Source organism: Pleurodeles waltl, chromosome 3_1 (assembly GCF_031143425.1).
Source record: "Pleurodeles waltl isolate 20211129_DDA chromosome 3_1, aPleWal1.hap1.20221129, whole genome shotgun sequence".
NCBI classification, from domain to species: Eukaryota; Metazoa; Chordata; class Amphibia; order Caudata; family Salamandridae; genus Pleurodeles; species Pleurodeles waltl.
In genome coordinates, this window is record NC_090440.1 from 1282425700 (window position 1) to 1282443904 (window position 18205).

Sequence of the window (18205 nt, forward strand, 5' to 3'; positions counted from 1 at the left end):
GCAGACCATATTTTTCAAGGTCTCTGTGCTATTGCTGGTCCCTGCATGCTACTGCCTAATTCCACGTACATGCCTGGATGCTGGAAAATGTATTTTTCTTTACACTATGATACATGTGCCTACGCACTGTCCTTACTGACGTGTCGTGTGCATGCAATTGTCTTCTCATATGAGGATGATGGAAGTTGTAGTTCCTCACTCACTATTATGAACTTCTCGTTAGCTGTGGATTCCCATTGTCAAATACTATAACCACTGGAGGCACCTGCTTCCCAGCTTATTGCTAACTTATTTCTAGGTTGTCCACACTGTCACTCCTTTTACTAATAGAGTCTGTGCTAACAGTCTTTCTCTTATTCGTTATTTTGTGACAAATTTTGTACGAAAGTGAAGACCTTAACATTATTATATAGAGATGTAAATATAGCAAATACTCTATGGTACCATTTTTATCAGTTATATTCATAACTGTCATAACTTTATGGTGTTGACTTTGTAAAAGTTACAACATAAGGAATAAGAGCATGATTGTTAGCATCAATTGTATCAGTAACCCTCTTTTTTTTATCTTACTTGTTTTCGATATGCCATCTCATAGTCCATTTATCACTCCAACGCCTCAGTGCCTCCGTCATAGCCATTTCCGCCCTGCTCTGTCCTGCTTGTAGTGGCTCACTGGGAAGCAGCTTGTGATTTTCAAGGTTCCCTCGCATCGAGGGTCCTTGAGTGCTGCTACATCATGCTGTACGTATGGATCATTCCACGTAAGTGCCTATTGGGATGTGAGGAAATGTATTTTTGTTTCTGCTACAGTACATGTCTATGTACTGTCCTGATTAACATGTGTACATTGTGTATGTACATCTCTTATCTAAGGCGAGTCTCAACAGCAGATTTACTTTGAGGTAGAGGATGTCGTCCTTGCAGCAAAACCATCCTTCAGCAAAAACAATTTACAATAGGATCTGAAAGAAGTTTGCGGGCTGGTGTGGGACCTGTCAACTTGGTCCTCTGTAGGCCAAACTTTCTAATGTACTGCTTGTCAATGACCCAGCATGGTTTTGCAGTGACCACAATTAGGATTATAAGTAGGCCGTTTAGTCTTTTTTCTGTTTTCCACATTATACCTCCCCTTCCTGTTCTGCTGTTATGCACTTTCTGAAAGGTTTGATGCTCATAGTCACTCCAAAATCTTCTGTCAGTCATCCCACCATAGGACTTGAAGTTGCTCACCATATTACTCATGCACACACCATTCAAGCCAATGCATGACTCTTGGCAATCAAAACTGTCTTCTCATCTCAGTTACTTGTGCATAATGCAGGGCGTTGCAAAAGAGAGATAGACCAGGGAGATCCAGCATACCTGACCGGAGGGGTTTCGGGGAAGGGTTCTTAGGCGTTGACATGAAATGGTGTAGGGGAGTGTTCATGACACACTAACACATTATTCCTCCACCCTGCTTCTCAAAGAGCCTGCCTGAGCCAAAGTGTGAGGGTCTGAAGCTAGGTCTCTGCCTGTCTCAATCTCCCCACCTGCACCAACTCACATTTGATTACAGCTTAGGGTTGAAAGTACTGTACCTGTGCACATACTGAACACACAAGTGTCTGGCACACATTGAGTATTTTGTCCTGTCTGGTCCTGATATACAGAGGATCTACATTTTGAGATGCACTGCTTTGCTGGCTGGATTAGCCTTAAAATATACCTAATTCAAAATTCTAAAAATACATTTTAAAGGAGAACAAAGCTGGTGAGACACTAAAGAATACTCGGACTCCACACTTTGAGTTGGTAGACTACCACCCTCCCCTCCAATGCTGCCATTTTGATGGTAATCAGCTAATCAGGACGCTTGAACACCCAGGATGAATACCTCCTGCCCACCTTTCTTCAGCAAAACAGAAAAATACTTTTTTGCCCGCTCTAGGCAAAAGCGAAATGCTACTTCTTCTTATCTTGATCTTCCGACGTGTACTGACAGAAGAGATAACGAGAATACAATCTTGCCCAATATCCACATACAAAAATTCTGAAGAGACGAATAAAGATTTATGGTTCGGGACATATAAGTCTGACTAAGTAGAAGGAAAAATTACCTTAGTCACTGCACACTGTATATGGTATTGGCCAGTAATTTGCATGAACAAAATCTCACCATTGGCTTAGCCTTTTTTTTAGTTCAAAGCTTTTACAGAATTTTAACAAAACAAGTCAACTTAAACTGCAAACAAGCCTATTGTGGACACCTCCAATAAAGGCCAACTGATTTAAAACAACATACTACCCTACTTTTTACAATAATGATATAAAAAGTGTAAATCATCAAATTGAGCACCAAGAAACACTCATTACTGATAGCTATTGTTGCATAAAAAGTGACATTAAAAAACGATCTTCTGGTTTTTTTTTTCTTGCACTCCGTACACCATGTTATTGTTTGATTTCTTACACTCACTCTGATTCAAAGAAATGTAAAATCCCATGGGAGAGTAAGCTCACCATCTTGACTTCCATCCATCTCAAGACAGAAATTTCCAACTCAATTGATGGCAACAGCAAAGTCCTCATCTAGGCCTCTGATTTTCAACCTCTAATTGTTTGACTGCGTTTCAGATGCTCTAGTACATATAGAAAAATCTGAGTAGGTACTTTACCTCCTTAGGCAGTCGCCATTTCGCCAGAGTAAATACTCAAACGTTCAGCTCCTGCCATGCGGCTCCAGCTAACTCATGCCGACAAAGCCGCCCCACACCCCGTTGTCAGACTCCTGCAACATGTTAACGCCACCAAAAACTCATGATCTCCTAACAATGAGAGTAAGCACTTATCTTCTCCAACCAGAGCAAAACCCAGGCACCAATACCACGTCGTCCCAAAAAAAAAAAAACACGCTCATTTTGGTAATAAGATCAATAGACTTACCTCACATTGTCTGAAACAAAGTTCTCTGCCTTGGTGAACATGATTAGCCATCAACCAAGCACCCCCCTGGATGATAAAACCATGTAATAAAAAAAATCTTGACAGGAGAGCTACCAGGTCCCTGTCCAGAAAACACTGTGAGGACCTTCTAACAGAGTAGGACACTAAAATTATCAATAAAACCAAGAGAGCTTCCACTTCCTAGGTAATGGGAGCAGAGCAAGAAAAACACAAGCTAGTCGTTCAATCTGTCAGAAATAAAAACTTGTAGCTGTCTCAAGCCTCACTAATTTTTCTCCTCCTCAAAGTGCATTTTAGGTAATTGTAGATCTGCAGTGAAACAGGGAGTAGATAGCAGAATTAATTACCACCCACAGCCTAAATATTCCTGACGAACCAAACATTGTACACAATCTTGAACCTGTGATCCCAAAAGTTAACCCATCATCCATCTAAATAGAACTGATCATTCGTATAGATCCTTCTAACGGCAGGTTCCTTACCTTTTGAATATTCCCCAGCAATCCGACTGGATTTGTAAAATGTTCATAAGCTCCGCAGTACCCCTGCATTCCAGTAGGTAGCATCATCTGACTCTGCATTGATGTAATTCTTGTCTGGAGGTGACGTGCAGAGTCTCAAATAAGTGCTACCCATGTGCTGACATAAGTTCCTTTCTTTCCTCACCACTAGACTCCTTGCCTCTTTGAGATGTTTCTGCCTTTAAAAAACTGTGCTAGGAGGAATAACCCCTCCCCAAAAAACACAACAGGCTTCAAACCTTGTAGGGACTGTTTTAGTCAAATGTCTGTGACACAGCCCTGTCGGATTTGGCTGGGGTGCTTGGGGTCAGAGCATGACTCAAAGACCTGCAGCGACTGCACCTTGATGAATCCCAAGCATCCAAAAACCCCATGCTGTGACTGGTCGAACTCGAAGGTAAGGTTCCTATCTTGTAACTGAAGATGTTAGTGTGCCCGATCTTTGTCACACTCAATGTCTTGAGGTAAGTCAAAGAAGAAACATAAAAAGTCCAAGTAGGACTCGACCCTTAGCCCTACCACCAGGATGGCTGTGGTCTGGACACCACCAGACAATGGATTAGCTTCTCACTCTTCTTGGGGCCTGGGTGAAACCCTGTTCCGGACCTCCTGAGTACAGGCAAATTGCATGACACCATCACCTGGCCCTGAAGGATCCTAATGTAGTGTGACTTGCCACCCCATGCCAAAGAGCCCTGTCAGGTAGGCCTCAGCAAGTAAGGTCAACCCGAACGTGCACCGACCACTCCAATAGACAGAATTGAAGTGCTTGGAAGTATTTGGGAAGCCCATGTTTTCATCCTACACTTGGTGAATGCCAGCGGTGTCCTGGAGTGTTATATCCACAACCTTTGGAATTCCATTGCCCAAATTTTTCTAGGTCTCCTGGAAGATTTGCTTTCTACTCTTACACAAGCCATTGAAGATGGCCATGTTGTGGTTGAATTTATTATTCAATGTGGTCTAGACACCACAGCGGATTGCTTCAGTAGTATAATTGGCACCGTTGTGGCTGTTAGGCAACATGCTTGGACGAGGTCCACAGAGTTTTCTGGCAATCTCCAGTCCACTTTGATGGACATGCCATTTGATGGGTCTTGCTTACTTATAAGCTCTTTAAAAGTAGTTGTTAAATGGCACGTTCTTTGGGTCTCTCTGCTCTTTCATGTCAGCTACACAATCAATTGCGTACCCTCCATTGCTACAGTAGTAACTTTTAATACAGCCAGCAGACGCAACCAGTCCAGCTAACTCCTCAGCCTTTTCATGGCCATAACCTCTGTACCCGTAGGCCACATAGACAGCACAGGCAGTGTGCAGAATCATCATCCCCTCTGGCTACTGCAGCCTCAAACCCTCTTCATTGTGTCCTTCACTGTACACTGCCATCTTGTCTGAGGCAGGATCTAGCACTTTCTACCGGGGTGGCAGGCAGTGACTTTGGACAAGTGGTCATACGGATTGTGCAGTGTGGTTATGCCCCTCCATTCATTGCCGCCCAGGTGCACCTTCCACAATCCCAAAATGGTTGACAGGGGAGCATCTGTAAGAGGTGCAGGTTAAAGGGGCCATAGAGCGGGCTGCCAGTGTCAGAATTAGTTTGTGGGTGTTATTCCTGCTATTTTCGACTGCTGAAGAAGGACAGAGGCCTTTGACCTGTTTTAGACCTTCTCCGCTCAATGACTTCCTGCCAAAGTACAAATTCAAGATGCACATACTGGCCAGGTCTTGGTGCCCTCAACTCTACAGACTCGATAGTAGCATGGGACCTGCTCTATGCTTATTTTCATTTCCCTGTTCTGCTGAGCCACGGACGCGACCTGCAATTCAAGTTGGGCAGAAGCATTGCCAGTTTGTTCGGTTTTCCTTCGGCCTCACCAGTGTCCCTCGGGTGTTCATGAAAGTGATGGCGGATTCAGGGCATCTTCTGAGGTCAGGGGTCCCAGTCTCCCCCTTCCTTGATGATAGGCTGTTAAAGGCAGGCTCACCCCTGGCAGTCGTCCTCCACATCCAGACTAGGCCGAGCCTCCTGACAACTTGGGGGATCACTGTCCTCATGCCAGAGAGGCTCCTTACTGCTTTGGACGCTCCTTTTCATTTGAACCTTTCCAGACACGGTGCAGTTTGTGCTTTCCACTGAGAACGCAGAATCAAGGACATTTGGGCCATGATCCTGATATTTTAGCCTCTGTCTTGGATCTCAGTGAGAATGACTCAGGCTTCAGGCTTACTGCATCTTGTTGGTCATACATGTCAGGTAGGATATGCAGGCTTTGCTGTGGGATCTGAAATCCCAGTGGGCCTAGAATCATGGGAGCCATTCAGATTATGTCCCGATTTCAGAAGAGACTGCAAACGATCTGCAGCAGTGATTACTGGACTACAGTTGTGTGCACAGCAGATCCCTCTCCCCAGACCACCCAGAGCATACACAGTTGACTGCATTAGTTCTGGGGTGGGGAGCCCTTCTGGAAGGGGGTTGAAATCACAGGCATTTGTTCTCCAGTGACGGTCGGCTCCACATCAACCCTCCTGGAGCTGCAGCCTTCATTCTTGGTGTTGAAAGCTTACCGTGCATCAGAGGGAGACTGGGAAAGTGCTCTCTGATAACACCACTGTCAAGTGGCACTTCAACAAGCATGGTGGCATGGGGTTATGGACCCTGGGCCAGGAGGAATTGAGTCGAAGTGTCTGGAACAGCAGGAGATTTTTTTCTTGTTTCACACCACTGGACAGGATCGCTAAATAGAAAGGTGGACCCCTGAAGCCTTGCTGATCGCAAACTGCAGTTACACCTGCCAGTGGTGGAAAGCCTGTTCCGCGAATGGGGATACCCTTGGTTCAGTCTTTTCACCCCTGCTGAGTGTGTGCAATGTTAGCACTTCATCTCTCTCTGGGATGTTCTACTTCTAGAGTTGAACTCTGGACTCCTGTACACCTTCCTGCTGATACCACTTCTGCCCTGAGTATGAAGATCGGGAACAACCAGACCCAAGTCATCCTAGTGGTACCGAATTGGGCAAGGGGAGTCTTGGATCTGGAACTTCTTGTCAATGTGCATCTGTCCTCTGATCAGGCTGCCACTTCGTGAGGATCTTTTGTTGCAGCAACAGGGCAGGGTTGTGCATCGCAGCCTGCACAGTTTTCACCTCTACAGTTGGAGATAGAATGGTGGCAGTTGAATGGTGGCAGTTGACTGCTTTTGACCTACCTCTAGGGATCAACAATGTTACCTTGGCAGCCCAGCGTCCTTTGACAAAATCAGTACACTCAGCCATTGGATAGAGTTGTGAGTCGGTGTACTGACCACCAGATTGATCCACTTCATGCCACGCTGTCCGAAGTGGTGATGTTTGCATTATCTGTAGCCCAGCAAGAACTTGGGCACAGTTAAAGGGTATTTGTTGGCTATTTTATGGTTGCTAAATCCGTCCTCTTTGCTTCAGTCACCTGTTGTGATGCATTTCTTGAAAGTTTTACAAAAAGTATTTGTCCCACTGGGACTTGAATTTAATACTTTAAGTTTCTTATGTGCACTTCTTTTTAACTGCCGCATCGCTGTCCCTACAGACAGCGCATGACCCTCAATACAGTCTTTCTTGCTGCCATAACAACTGTTTGGTGGATGAGTTGGCTACATGCCTTCTGTCAGCCTGACATACACCATGTTTTACCCAGACAAAACTGGTCCTGAAAATGTGGGCCTTCTTCCTTCCAAAAGTGATGACCCCTATTTCACGTAAGGCAAAATCACTCTCTCCGCCATAACCCTCTAAGGAGGAAGAGATGCTTAATCGACTGGATCCTAAAATAGCTCTTAGCTGTTACATTGATCATACCAGAAAGCATTGTGACATCAATCAGCACTTTGTGGGATTCATTTTGAGCCAAGAAGGGCAAGTCATTGCAAAAGAGGACCAACACTGTGCATTGTGTTCTGTTTTAAAATCCGTAACCCCAAGATGCTTGGCGGGCTCATTACACCAGAACCAATACTGCTTCCTCTGCGTTGGCATGCAGGGTACCTGGTCTGAATATTGACCAGGCTGCTACGTCGACGTCAGTCTGTACATTCACGAAGCATTACTTCTGGACAGTGAATTTCATCACGATGGGCACTTTGACCACCCAGTCCTTCAGGTCTTTTTGGTTAGAGCCAATTCACAGACCACACCCACCCACCCATGGATTCTGCTTTGGTATCTAGTCAACAGGTAAGGATTCTGCAGTTACAATTACAAGTTACTTACCTTCGATAACTCTTTCTGGTAGATAATTGAACACTGGTCCAAACCAATCTCTTATTGGTCTCTGCGTCTGGGGATGATTACAACCTTGAACGTAACTGATGTCAGCGTGCATTGGTGGTTCTTATATGCAACGTCACTTGTCATTTCCAGAGCAGAATGATGTTGATGCAGAGCTGCATAATGGCACCTGTCTGTGCGCAGGAGTTCTGCTTTAAACTTTCTTGATCCACTTTGATGCCTGAAGATTATTCAAAAGGTGAGTATGAGGTTGGAGTACCTACCAGAAAGAGCATTACCAAAGGTAAGTAACTTATTCAATAGGGTGCAATGTGGCAATCGTACACAAGGATTCCATCAATTGCAGAAACCTCCTTATAGAACAAGACTCAATGTTTGAATGTCTGTCAATAGAAATAAAATTAATTTAACTCAGTCCAGTTAAGCTGCTTCTTATCTACCACCACCAGAAACAACACCTCCTTTGCTGGGCAACTAATTGAATTTATCACCGAGACAAGATCAGAGGTCACAACAACATTTATGTCTGGCATTTTAACCTGCATGAGGGCGACCAGAAAGTCACAAATGTTGCTCTTTGGCATTTGTGAATAATCTTGATCAAAAGTGCACTTTACCTACACATGGAAAAAGGCCCAACATTGGAGCTTCTTACTGTAAAAAAGAAAAAAAGAGGATAGCTGAATCTAGATTCCTTAAAGCCATTTCCGGTTTGATCACTCACAAATTCTTTTCTTGCTGAACAAGAAAAAAACCCTCTGTCCAACAAAAAAACAAAAAAAAAAAAAAACTATGCACTGGGTAAGAAACATCTTTCCTTGGTAGTGTTTGCAATACATGACAACCAATCAATGTGAAGATGGTTCAAAAAGAGCTGGGTTTTTAAAAGCAACCTGCTTTGGTGTTTATCCTGGACAAGCATTTGAATAATCATGTGAAGGGAGCATACTTTCAATTTGAATTGATCATAGGTATCAAAACAGTTGACCGTAGCTTGATTTCAGACATGTTGGTCAGGCTCTGGTACTGTCAAGAGAGTAATAATGTATCTCCTTAGTGTTATGGATTCCCAAATTAAACCTGGCATCCTCAAAACAGCATTACACATGGTCAGCTGACTGTTCTCAGAATCAAAAAAGCAAGTCATATCTCCTGTTCTAATCTTTTTGAAATGGCTACCCATTGACACAAGCAATGTGTTCTGTCATGCATCACTCTTTTGGCACTGCAGGAAGGCGCACCAAATTGTCTTACAAGGAAACCACAGATCTCAGCTCTACAACTGAGTAGCTCTGAAACCCTCCTTCTCAAGATTTCATCTACGCAAAAGTCTAAAACTTTAAAGCAGTCTTTCTCAGGAAGTGCTTTCAAGATATGGACTTCACCTCTTGGGATAGCAGGACAATAACTTTGTACTAGATGTTTTAAAAGGAAACCTCTTATTCAAACACTTACACCAAGGAATCCATAGGCCCCTAGGAATAATCTAATTGCAGCAATTTATCAGCTGGTCATAAGATCTAATTTTCTCAGTTAAAGTCTCGAAATTGTGGTCATGGCACCTTCAAGTTTCCAGTGTGCTTTATATATAATTAGTGCACCTAAAGCTGATCCTATTCTGAATCTTACTTGCAGAATAATCTTATTGATGTTCCCTTTTAATGATAGAACCTCTCCTAATTCATTGCTAACTACCTAATCCCTTGTGAAGTTGTGTAACACTCTGGTCTTGTCTGCACTAACAACATCATTAAATAAATAAATATATATAGGGTACGAGGAAATTTTAGCCATCTCGAATAGTCACCAGCCTGAAACCCAGCTCTTATTCCTTGCACGTGTCTTGTTTGAAATTATGGTACTTATGCCTTGTAAATCCTCTGTGTGGTACTACACTTGTAAAGATGCATGTCTTTCTTTCTTAGGAAGATGTAGTGAAGCTGACAGAGAAGTGTCTAAATAACTCTATTGAAAGCCCAGTGGTGACTTCTGTGCGTCTTCCTGCTGACATAAAGAGCAACATTCTCAAGGCACAGGTGGAAGCAAGCCACAAAGTAAGTGCCATTTGAGAGTGGTGGAATTATTTTTATGGAGGGTAATTCTAATCAAGGGATTTCTTTGCGCTGCACATTAGGAATGAGCACACATTCATGTGAAGCATGATACTGAGAGGTGCTTGCACAGCAGCCAGAGGGGGATGGTAACATAACACACAAAGCCTGGTGTAGTGCAATTACCTAAAAGCAACAGTGACTTCTAGAATACACAAGCGTGCTGTGTGAGGAAAAAAGAGGCAGAGGAGTGAACTAGATCTTGACCTAATGAGGAGTGAAAATGCTAATATGTTACCAGCTGCTCATGCACGATCTGCTGGTAGTACTGCAAGAGAATTAAATAGGAGCATTTGGGGTTCAAAAGTGAGACACTAAGCTGACATCACTTGTAGGAGCAGGCAGAATTTTTCCTCACATTAAACATTTCTCGTAATAACTACAAGTTTACGTGCACTACTAAAGTGACTTTGGAAGTTATTTTCATTACAAGATTCCTAGATTCTCAATCTGACAGCTTTCTGTTGTGATTGTCCAGTTTAGTAATGAGGCAAAACCATGCGAGGTAAACACATATGCAAAAAAAATAAACCTCCAGTTTTTTAAGTAGTGCTTTAACTGTTGCTAGGTCAGTCTTGGTGCACAATCCAGTTTCACAGTTCCCTCAGGACATTCCTGCCTGAACTATTTTTCGCACAAGTGGAAGCTATGTGGTTGTTGTTGCCATAAGAAAATCATGAAATTACACAATCAGTGGATAGTAGTATAAAAATTACACATGGCATAGTTCTTGCTATTAACAGTATTTGTTTTTATCTAGCACCTTAGTTGTCTTTTCAGCTACAATGTTGTCTTTCTGTTGAGAATTGTTGTCGAGATTGGTCTCGCATTGAAGTACGAATCTGGAGCTTCTGATGTCACATAGCATGCTGCACACTGTCACTCTTAGCTGCTTTGTGTGGATTTTTGAATTTCCTCTGAACAGGTTGTTCCTTTGTGTGGTTGCCTCATTTTAATGATTTGTTGAAATGTCATGCCCACTCAGGAGATAGTTCTCTATTTTAACACAAGTGCGCACCACCTCCTTCATTTCCTCCCCTCCATTGAGTGTTCACTCAGACACTACCTTCACCTCCAGGGTCACCTGCGCAGCTCTCCTCTTCCTCAAGTGTTCTTGGTCATTTGACCTGGGTCAGGACCATGGAAGTGTCCCAGCTTCCGGAGTCTCATGAGCTGGGGGTCACATCTTCAACCTTGCAGCACCCCAGATCTGTCAGGAAGACCTACTCTCTACCATTGTAGATTCTCCCTACCATTGTGCTGCAAAAAGTGTGCATCATAGGCCATAAAGGAGCACCCTAGTGTTCAGGATGGGAGGAATTGGCAAACCTCATTCATTCTCAGCTGTTGTCTGTCACTTAATTTGAAAGTTAAAGCCTGTGTTACCACCTTTTATAGCTGCTTTGCCTAGGCCCCATTTATTTGGACTAGTCCTTCGACCAGCCTAAGGCCCTTTCGGACCCAGCTGTCTGCCTCAAGACTCTGCCTTGTTGCGCTCCTCCACTCTCCCTCTTCCTTACCATTTGCTTTCCTTCGCTTTGACTCCTCTCGCTTCTTGCGCTCTTGCTTGTTTTCCTCATTATTGTGCCCGTTCTGTACTCCCCCCCAGCCCCATCCTCCCCCCCCCCCACCATCTTTTGTGCCCATTTTGTTACTCTGTCTCATCTTTTGTGCTTATTTTTGTGCTCTATCTCGTCTTTTGTGCACATCTTGTGTTTTGTGCCTGGCTACGTTTTTGTGCCTGTTTTGCTGATTTGACTTGTTTCTGTGACTGCTTTTCTCCTCCTTTCTCCCTCACTTTTCCCCTCACTCCACTGACATTCCCCGCCTCCTGCACTTTCTTGCCTGCCTCCTCCCCTCTCTCCTTACCTGTTTCTCCTGCGTCTTTCCTCATGCCTTTCTCCTGCCTTCAGATTACTCCCCCTTCCTAGCCCCCACTCTTGCCACACACTCCACTGCCTTCTAAGACCTACTTAATGGCAGCCACTTCACGCCAAAGGCAAGCCCAATGTATGGACTGCGCCCAGAACCATGGACTCTGGTCCTTCTGTTGCCACTAAACATCTTTCGACTTGCATGCACTCAACACCAGACACCAACATGACTGTTGCCTCCTCACCACACCTCAATACACTGTAGGACTTTTCTCATGCGCTCACTGCCACTTCTCTTGCAGCACCACTCCTAAATCACCCACCACACATGCCTCCTATCTGCTGCCATGCTCCTAAGCACCAGATCTCTCTGCAGACATGCCACCAAGGTCTGGTACCTCATCGACATACATTCCCTGGACATCCATTTTCTCACCCAAACCTGGCTCAACCCATCACCAAGGCTTTTCTTCCTGGCTAAACGATCACCCGCCGAGACAGGCATCACAAACCCAGAGAATCTTGCGATCAGCCACAAAAACACCATCACTTGCATGGCTTCAACAGAGAAACCCACTGAGTTCATGAAAAACATGCTTTTCCGACAACAGATCAGCCACCGCACGACCATCTCAGGCACTCATGCTTACTGAACTCCAAGACCACCCACCCCTTTAAGTAACCCCCTCAGCAACTTCATCACTTCTATCGCCGTCAGATCCAACAACATCTTACTGCTCGGCACCTCCAACCTCCTCCTAGACGACCCAACAGGCCCCAACTCCACTACCCTTCTAAAGAGCCTCAACACTGGACTTGCACAGCTCTTCCAAGGCCTGTTTCACAACAAAAGGTGCATCCTCGAACCCGTCTTCACAGCCAGCAACAAGATCACCTTCAGCTTCCTCAGCCTGCTCACATGGACGGACCACTCCAACGTACACATCAACACGACACGCCCCACACCAGCAAGCCAAACCAGCCAGATGGAGATGGAGAACCAGATAACACAACACCTCTAGAGATGCCTAAAATCTGCACTCAGAAGGTATCACGCCTAGATCAAGGGAGCCAGGAAACGGCCCTCATACTGAGACTGGAATCCTTCCCCAACTCAAGCAAAGAGCTTTTCAACATAACCAGAGATTTCTCCAACACATCTGCAGCCACCAACTCCTTTACCCCTTCACAGGACCTCTGCTATGTCTCCAGCTTCTTCCACAACAGAATACTCAAACTCTACAGTAGTTTCACCCCAACCCACCACAGAAGATATAATCACTCAACCACCCAGCACCACCATGAACACTCATAATCTAACAAACTGTAGCCCCTTCATCAGAGAAAACACCACTGGAATTACGAAGACCATCACTCAGGGCCCCCAAAAGACTCCTGCCCTCATCACATTTAGCACTTGGGAAGAACACAGATTAGCACCAACCTCACCACCATCATCAACACCTCTATCCCTAGGGGAACCTTCCTAGATAGCTGCAAACAGGCTGAAGTCACAGCGCTAATTAAGAAACTCTTTGCAGACCAAAAAGAATTCGGCAAACACAGACACATCTCTCTCCTACAATTCCCCTTCAAGGTAGTGGAGAAAGAGATCAACAGGCAACTCTCCTCCCATTTAGAACAGCACCACCTCCTGGACATTACTCATTCGGGTTCCACAGCACAGAAACCTCCGTCATGACAACAACAGCACTATACCGGGGCCATCATAGACAGAGGTGATACAGCTGCTTACATCCTCCTCGATGTCTGAGCGGCTTTTCACACCAGATCCGATAGGCATCCTCATTGCCAGACTCCATGACTCCAGAATTCGAGTCTGCTGTGAGACTGATCGCCTCCATCCTTTCCAACAAAACTCAGTCAGACTCTCTCTTCCCCCCTCCAGCCCCCTTTCACCTACGAACCCAAGAAGCTGATTTGTGGAGTCCCCCAAGGATCCTCCCTCAGCCCAACCTTTTTCAACGTGTACATGGCACCCTTCACTCACAACAGCCCACAACATCAACATTGTCTTCTGCTCTGACACACAGCTCATCTTCTCTCACTGTTGAGAACACCACCACCAGGTTTAACTTCACCTCCTGCATGGCCAACTAGATAAGGGAGAACTTACTAAAACTCAACATAGACAAAACTGAGATCCTGATCTTTGGAAACAAGAGCTCCCCCTGGGACTCCTCCTGTTGGCCAGCCGAACTAGGACCCACGCCCACAGACCATACCAGAAACCTCAGTATCATCTGAGACGATAAACTCACTATGAATAAAATGGTTAACACTGTGGCTGCATCGTGCTGACTCTTGCTTAAAATGCTTTGCAAGATTTTCAATTGGCTCCAAGCACACACATACACCCACCCCCAAAATAACCACTAGACTTGACTATGGCAATACGTTCTACGTCAGCATCTCCTACCAGCTCACCCCAAGACTCCAGACCATCCCAGACAATGCCGCCAGACTCATCCTAGACTTCCTCAGTATTGCTCACATCACTCCCTACCTCACTGATATACACTGGCTACCCATCCAGAAACTATTCCAATTGAAACTGCTCATCCACACCTACAAAGTCCTTCACACCACTAAACCAGCTAACCTCAACGACCATCTTCCATTCTTCCATCCACGCAGACAGGTACGCTCAACCACTCTTTCACACGTTCCCCTCGTATCCCCAGAAGTTAGTCAGGAGGACATTCCTACTCTTTCATTGCAGCCAAGACCTGGAATGACTTCCTCAACAAGTTAAGACAGCCCTTTCAATACTTAACTTACACAGGAAACTGAAGACAAGGCTGTTCAACTAGGAACTCCTCCCAGCATACATTCCTGCTCCAGCGTCGGTATACCCTCACGGGTGAAATTTGCCCCATAGAAATCAATATAACATAACATCATTTAACATCTGCTAGTGGTCCCCACAGTTAGAAGCATATTTCTGCAGGGTTGTATATTCACTCTTAAAGTTGGCTGCAGAAGCCTAATGAGATTGCATCTGACATGTTGGCCATGGTCCTAGTACTCTGTATGTAATGGTGTTGGATTGTTCCTCTAGGCTTATCTGATTAAATGGATCTAGACGCACAGTCAAACACCAAATCCTCCACATAGACACCATGGTGGTGTTGGACCTGATCAGACCGCTCCTGCACATTAATACAATTTCATGCTTGCAGGGACTTCCTCACTGTGTGCAACTTAGTTTATTTTGGTTGTAATACACACAATGCAGAATGAAATTGCTTCTATTCATAAATTGCATAGGTATATGTAAACCTATGAACCTTTCAAATTTCTCCTTTTTTACTGGTCATAGGCACAAGTTCAGGATTTTTTTTAGCCAGTATGTTTCGTTTCACATTTACATTGGTGGATATCTTTTCTGGATATTTTGGATTGTAAGCCCATAAAGACCTGCAAAAAGCAGATGTGTGTTGCTTATCTCTCACCAGCATACAGGGTCTGTATTTGCTAGGATACAACACCCTGAGCAGTTGAATATCTTGAAGAGGGTTGGCACCATACTCATTGTTTAAAGGGAGTGTGTGCCACAGATTTTAATTACCATTGCTTGATTCGGACACACCTACAAACTCCAAAAAGGGATAACAGCAGAGAATCTGCCTCAGTTTCTGAACTAGGTCATTCTCCTTGAAGCATCAAGTCTATAGAATGAAAATGTTAAATGACCGCTCCACTACTGATTGATATAGTAACAGCTCATATACTTTTTAGAATTTAAGGTTTATTTTTACTCTGCATTTATTTCCTCCTTTCCATACTTTTTCCCTTCATGATTTCATCTCATTGTTTGAATGTTTAGGAGAAGATGGAGGCTAATGGTTTATCTGGTTTTTATCTCAGGTCTCTAGAGAGGACAGCATGTCTGGAGAGAAAAACACAAATGTCCATGATGCAGCATCCAGGTAACACATCATGGTGGAACTCATTCCATGCAAGTGTACAGAACTCTGCGCAGTATGTCCCTAATTTTTTATGCAGGAAAATAATTGCATTATTGACTGTTGTTGAACTGTGAAATCACTTGCTCTTATCTAGGTAATGTAAGAAGATGACTCTATGTGGTGCACTGAAAAGAAGTACACCGTGCAGGGAGTCCAGTGAATCCCAAGTTGGTTTGCAAATGCTCTGTTTTGTGGTAGTGTGAGTGAGCAGTTACGCTTGTAGGAGGATGGTACTAAGCATTTGTTGTACTCAAAGATGCAATACATGAGACTCGCACTCAAAGAATAAATCCAATACTAATTTAGAAAAATAACAATTCTTTTTATATATGTTTCAAACCCAAGAACCTCGTAATCAGGTAAGTAGACTTTAAAGAATAAATACTTTGAAAATTGCACTTTCTATTTCTGAAACTGCAGAGTTCTGCCAACGTTATCCTATGGAGGAAAACAATGTTCCACAAACACAGGGTAAACAATGACTTACGAGGCCGAGCTCAGGGAGCAAAGTTAAGTACTAGGCACTGATCAAAATCACAGCAACAGGTCACACTGGTCAACACTGGGGAAGCCGGCTACAGTAAGACGTCGGGTACCCAATGGTTTCCTATGCGAGTGTGGTCCTTTTGAAGGCTGGCTGAAGGCTCTGGCTAGAAAGCCAGTCAGGAAAAACAAACTTGTAGGTAGTAGACTTGGGGTGCTCGGGCACATAGGAGCACCCTTTCTCCAGGGCCTAGGGGCAACGGATGCAGGGGTGTCCTTAGGCATCTGGTATTCTCGTCCAACAGCACTTACAGGTTGGGGGGGCTCCTGTTTGTTGAGGCTGCAGGTTTCGTTGATGAGTCTGGCAGGGGTGAACCCACGGTGGACTTGAGCTCTTGGAGGTGATGTGTTTTCTCGCACCACAAGGCAGCGGAGAGGGTGCCTCCATCCAGAGGCTGCAGACGTCTTGAGTGAATTCAAGATGGATGGGACCCCACTGGACTCTGTGTCTGGGCAGCTGGGGAACTAGGTTGGCACCGTTGGTTGGCTTCACCGCAGGTCGTAGATGTTGGTTGCAGTGGTCAATTCAGGTGTTGGGTCTTTGTGGTTCCAGCAGCCGCAGAGTCCTTTAAGTTTTTGTTCCTGAGCAGATCTGCTGCTCAAGGGAGACTTGAGTCATTTTGGAAGGCAGGAAGTGTTGACTTCTTGGGCATAGTCCTCTGAGGTCAGCAGACAGTCTGACGTGATCAGCTGCTGCTTCTTTTCCTCTTCTGTGGGTGCAACTCTTCTTTGTCTCGTCTTGTTAGGTCATCAGGATCTGAGTTCTAGGGTTCAGGGGTGCCCTCTAAATACTCCATTTAGGGGTGTTACAGGGAGTGCCAGGTGGTAGCAATTGGGCTGCCTGTCTTTAGGGTGACCATACTCTTTCTATGACTACTTCTGCTGGGAAGTGGGTAAAACCCTAACCCTAGTGATCTAATTCCTTCCAAACAAGATGGAAGAATTTAAAAAGTAGTGTAAACTTCCACTCGTCCACCTTTGGGGGGGGGGGGGGACGACGAACTGGCATGAAGTGGGCACACCTCCTAATCTAACTAATTTCCCCTCCTGTGCTGCTGCCAAAGTGGGGTCAAGACAAGGGGGGGGGTTGGTCATCCATCATCCGGAGAGACCTGGGTCACTTTACAAAGGTGGCCAGGCCTTTGAAGCTTTCTGCCCTTGAATGTCCATCCTACCTGGCTGAGGTGATAGCACCCCCACCCAGTGCAGGCTTTTGTCTCTGGCTCTCGATAGCGATGGCTGTCACCGTGGGGGGCCGGAAATGCGTCTGTGGTGACTGAACTGGTCAGGACCAACCAGTCAACCCTCTAGTATATGCCCTCTGGGTGCACATATTAAATCCCTCACTGGCATCAGTGAGGGTGTATTAATCTGAGATGTTTGATTCTAAACATCCCTATATTCATAGAAGCCATTGTGTAGCTGGGAAACACGTAGTGGCCAGTGTCGAGCACATGTATTTAAAATGTCTACCCTGGTCACTTACTATGTCTGAGAATCAACAAAGACATAGGGGCTTATCTGCTTATGCAGATATGCCCTCACATTTAATATAATGCATCGTGCTTTAGGGCTGTAACGCCTGCTAGAAGGGTGGCTTACATATATTGCGTGCAATGTTTAGGGGACATGGCACACAGGCTGTGTGCAGAATTGTTTTCAATTTTGGGAGCACCTTGTCACAAAGCGTGCAATGGCATTCTGCATAAGGTTGGTGCTGGGTCCCTCAGTTGTGCTGCAGCTCTGAGGGGCCCTCTTCAGTACCAATGCCCTAGGTAGCAGGGGTACCATTTATCACAAACGTACAGGCCCTGTAGGTCCTGGTCACTTGGGAATCAAGTGACCAGGTGTCTTGTTTTAGGGAAGGGACACTGGCATTGTGGACCTGGTTAGCAGGAACCCAGTGCATTTCAGTCAAAGTTGCATCTAAAACAAGCATTTGCATTG

At 44.9% G+C, this 18205-nt stretch overlaps 1 protein-coding gene across 2 annotated transcripts in view; it reads left to right on the top strand.

Moving 5' to 3' along the window:
- Positions 1-18205, top strand: part of EPB41L5 (erythrocyte membrane protein band 4.1 like 5) — an 873454-nt gene that overhangs the window by 637755 nt on the left and 217494 nt on the right. For both annotated transcript variants that reach the window (XM_069224616.1, XM_069224615.1), the window contains exons 19-20: positions 9664-9792; positions 15615-15676. In XM_069224616.1, the coding sequence (XP_069080717.1) occupies positions 9664-9792; positions 15615-15676 (191 nt within the window). The remainder of the gene's footprint in view (positions 1-9663; positions 9793-15614; positions 15677-18205) is intronic.